This window comes from Vitis vinifera, chromosome 16 (assembly GCF_030704535.1).
Source record: "Vitis vinifera cultivar Pinot Noir 40024 chromosome 16, ASM3070453v1".
NCBI lineage: Eukaryota > Viridiplantae > Streptophyta > Magnoliopsida > Vitales > Vitaceae > Vitis > Vitis vinifera.
Genome location: NC_081820.1, coordinates 16,656,207 through 16,660,312, shown reverse-complemented (window position 1 = coordinate 16,660,312; position 4,106 = coordinate 16,656,207). Strand labels below are relative to the sequence as shown.

Below are 4,106 nucleotides of genomic sequence, written 5' to 3'. Positions count from 1 at the left end.
ATAGAATCAAATAAAAATGAAAATGGCTTTTATTTTTCTGCTCTTTGCTTGTACCTGAACTTAGCGGATTAATGCAGCAGCCTTCTTGTGTTGGCAGCAGGGACATCTGGCACATATATAATGTTCTTCAGGCAGGTATGCTTTGAAACTGTCAGGAAATCTACGTATAAGAAATCATGCAATTGTGAGCTTGGATCTCCATTCATGAAAGGTTTATTGCTTATTTATTCAGAAGAAAAATGATCTAGAGTTGGGATCTATGATGAATTTGGCTCTTAGATCTAAAAGAGGATTTTCAATTTGAATTGGTTAATTTAATCTTGAGGTAAATTTTCTCATAATTGTCTTTGATAAGAAATATAGTGTCTGCTTAATTAATTCATTAAGTGCCCATTAGATTCAATGACAGCGCATGCATACACTCAATATAAGACTTGTTAGGAGATAACTAGAAAAAATTGAGTTGATGACTTGTGTAAAATTAATCAATCAATCAGATTGGAGATTCCAAATTGAGAATTATCTTGATCTAGATCTATTACCAAATCTAATATTGGTTTAGGAATTTGTTCAGATTCCTAGTTAACTAAATGAAAAGTAGGCCAACTAGAGATCCAATACACTAGCAATCAATCTCTGGTAATATCCAGTTCTTAGAGCCTTTCCAATCGATAATTCTTTCATTTTGATTTTTGGCCAATTTTGATTTTACTAGTCATTTTTCAAAATCTCTCAAAAATTGCAAACTCATTATCCCTTGACCAAGATGAGTGTTACACTATCTCAAAAATATCAAATGGAATTCTGAACACACAGTTGAAGATCACATCTAAACCCAAGTCCAAAAAGCTAATAGGTAATACATGGAAGATAGAGAAACAGGTAGACAGGAATATTCCATATGTCTCTGGCCCTATAGCTTGTTCCTTCTCTGGATCAATCTCTACATTTTGTCTAGAGCTGCTATCTGCGACAATGAAGTTAATGCATTAATCAACTAGTTTAAACAGACAAGATATCAGATAAATGTAAGAGTGTGTTGCAAACTAGAGGCAGCTAAAATTCTAGGTGATAGAATCACCTATGGTCTCCAAATTAATCGGTCAGTCGTCTTACATAACGAACTTGTGCCTATAAATGTACTAATTAAGTAAATTGTGGGAGAAGACATTGTTTCATTTACCAGTAGACTTCCCAAATGTTCACTTATGGCTTATATTTTTTACGGTACTTCCATTTTGCTATACCTGCTCCAGGGCCCTCAAAGACAAAATATGTAAATGAAGACAAACATTATGATTTGAGTCTGTGACACATTTAACTTTTTTTTTTTTTTTTTTTTGACACAATAAAGAGCCAGCATTTCATTATGGGTCTGCATCTGGATAAATAAGAACAAGACTTGAATTTGGATCTATGGAATTGTATGAGACATGAGTGAAAAAAGAAAAAAGAAAAAAGAATAAAAAAGGCACATAATAACCATTAATCATGCATAGGAACCTCTCAGATGTCTTGGACTGGAACACTAATCCTGTGTTCTTCAGGCAAGTAGTCGTTGAAACCGACAATCAGTTCTTCATGGTCTCTGAATAGCTCCTTCACTACTGACACCACTTGCTCCACAGTAACCCTACATGCAAAAGGTTATCAATGTTTTTTAGTGAGCTATTGTATGTATTACATAATAACTAGTTAACAAAGTTTATCACTTATGTCTGAAAATTCTCATTAAACACACAATGCCTTCCCACAACCATGATTTGGAGTGCAAGGGCTGAGATTAGAAGGACAAGCTAGATTGGAAGGATAAGCTATAGTGGGTGTTATGGGAAACCTTGTGAGTAGCAAAAATTAAATGATTGCGAAGAGGAATGACAATCTATCATGCCACATTCTGCAAATTTTGTAGAAGCAAGGTAAGAACTTCATTTGATTCCAAGGTTTACAAAATTCAATCCAGAAGATGTTTAATTATGGCAATGGACTGGATGGAAAGAGGCCTACTAATGTAAGGAAATATAGAAAAGCTTTCAAGGAGGAGAATTTGGCTCTAGGATAATAAAAATTCCAATCTATGAGTGGACATGCATCACCAAGGAAAACAATGTCTAGTATGAAGAAATGGAGATGCAGGCACTGGAAAAAGTACGGGAAAAGTTGGTCCTGAAGGGACTTGATGTTATGTCTTAGCCCAAGTAAGTCGTCATGATTTTTGTAATTAGCCTATTAGCTTTTGGATTAATTGATTGTATTTTCTCTTGGCTACATACAAAAGACAACTAAATTAAATACAAGCAATATACAATTAGGAAAGCATAAATGATTGAGGATAATATCTTCAACAACATCATCAAGATGACATTTTCAACAATATCAATAGCAGGCTCTTTTTTGAGTCAATTCATAGCTTAATTAACAGTTAACATATCAATATTTCAAAGTTGATAAAGAAACTTGATTCATTTCACATCTTCAACATTTCCCACCTTGTGTATTCCATTAATAAATACATGAATTCACTTCAGAACTTTGTGCAAATTAAGAAATTAAATAGCAGAAGATAGCAAGCATAGTTGAACGGAGCTCAAGAAATATCTTACAAAATGCAAAGATGTTAACCGTATAAGCGATACATAAAATCTTAAAGCACTGTAAATATTCTAAAAAGGGCTTTAAAAAAAGAGCATTAGCTTTAGAAAAAAAGGAATATTTATTCAATCATTGTATGTATAGATTGAATAAATATTCATAAGCCTAGAAATCATAAGCATAAATTTGGAGCCTAGTAAGTGATTGAAAAAGTACCAAGGAGCAATAGTTAAGGTTGGTTTTGAGTTGTACTTGAGATTTCCTCTCATAATTAGATCTAGAATTGGGTATAAAATATATAAGAAAAATGACTGAAGTGGGTCACTTCGACCTTGACCTAAAAACATGGAAGATTAACAAACCCAACAACAATTCCCATTTTTAGTATAGCTGCAGATCATTTTTATCATTATAATTTTGCTTAATAGAAGTTGTGGTTCCATCTCTCTAAAAGTTTATGAAAGTTCTGAGAAATTTGCAGATCTAAAACCTTTTTCTTAGTATGTGATGGCTCTCTCAATTTCTCCTTGACTAGTTTTTTGGTCGCTCTAGTCTTAATTCTTACACTAGCCCTAACCCTAACCCTAAACCTAAACCTAGCCACTTTTTCAGTCACTGCCAGCAAACCCTAAGTCTTTGGGCACCAACGTAATTACTTCTTTCCCTCAGTTTCATCAGAAACCAAACACAGCATAGCAAGATGATAGCCACCACCATAAATGATTGACACAAGCATCTGAATGAGACAAGGGCGCCGCCTCATGAGTTAGAGCACCATTTTCACGGCACTGCAGGAACAAGTGAAAATTAACAATAAAGGACATGGTGGACAAACCTATGGTGCAAGTAGTCTTCCATGAGTTTTGTAAATGAAGCACATTTCTCTTGGTCGCCCCTTAATGCGGTCTTTACTGATCTTAGATATATTGCTGCCTCCAAAAGGGCTGCTGATCTCACCCTAACTCAGATGAAGAAATTTTTTTGTCAGCAAATAAAAATTAATGAAAAAAAAAGGGCCCGTGTAAGTTCCATTTCTTGCAAAATCAAACAAGAAGATCAAGTCACCTTGGAAAAGGAGGATAGACTCTCTTCGTGCTGTGAGCCATGGAATTGGATTAGAGCTTCAAGCAGCTGTTGCTTTTGTCAGGAGTCGTGAATTCCTAGGTGCTTGTCTTAATCAATTCTATTAATAGTGAAGAAAGCAAATCAACATCTGAGTTTGTTTGGCTATAAGGAGAATTGTATTCTTTTTGTATTCTTATTATGGATTAGGATTATCCCTTATTTGTTTGAGACATTATAAGCATATCAGTAATTAGGGTGTTCAGACCGTTGGGAACTGTGCCTGTGATTAGAGCACATAGAATCAAATTTAGAATAGAAATGAAAATGGTTTCTATTTTCTGCTCTTTGGTTGTACCCGAACTTGGGAGATTAAGGCAGCAGCCTGGTTGTATCAGGGGTCAGGGACGTCTGGACATTGATGTGATGTTCTTCAGGCAGGTATGCTTTGA

The 4,106-nt window shown here is 34.8% G+C and overlaps 1 protein-coding gene across 1 annotated transcript; it reads right to left on the bottom strand.

The window, feature by feature from the left end:
- Positions 1-771: 771 nt before the first annotated feature.
- LOC104882113 (paired amphipathic helix protein Sin3-like 5) lies at positions 772-3,808 on the bottom strand. Its single transcript, XM_059733832.1, has 4 exons — positions 3,658-3,808; positions 3,428-3,550; positions 1,504-1,633; positions 772-967 (listed from the first exon to the last, which is right to left on the bottom strand). The coding sequence occupies exons 1-3, from the start codon at positions 3,696-3,698 to the stop codon at positions 1,507-1,509; spliced, it is 291 nt and encodes a 96-aa protein (XP_059589815.1). The 5' UTR covers positions 3,699-3,808; the 3' UTR covers positions 772-967; positions 1,504-1,506.
- Positions 3,809-4,106: the final 298 nt, after the last annotated feature.

Bases quoted from the DNA above. Each gene is read 5' to 3' on its own strand.
- LOC104882113 (XM_059733832.1), bottom strand. From the start codon at position 3,698: ATGGCTCACAGCACGAAGAGAGTCTATCCTCCTTTTCCAAG. The intron at 3,551-3,657 runs GTGACTTGATCT...CATCTGAGTTAG, and splicing joins GTCTATCCTCCTTTTCCAAG to GGTGAGATCAGCAGCCCTTT. The intron at 1,634-3,427 runs GTTTGTCCACCA...TTTTGCATGTAG, and splicing joins GAAGACTACTTGCACCATAG to GGTTACTGTGGAGCAAGTGG.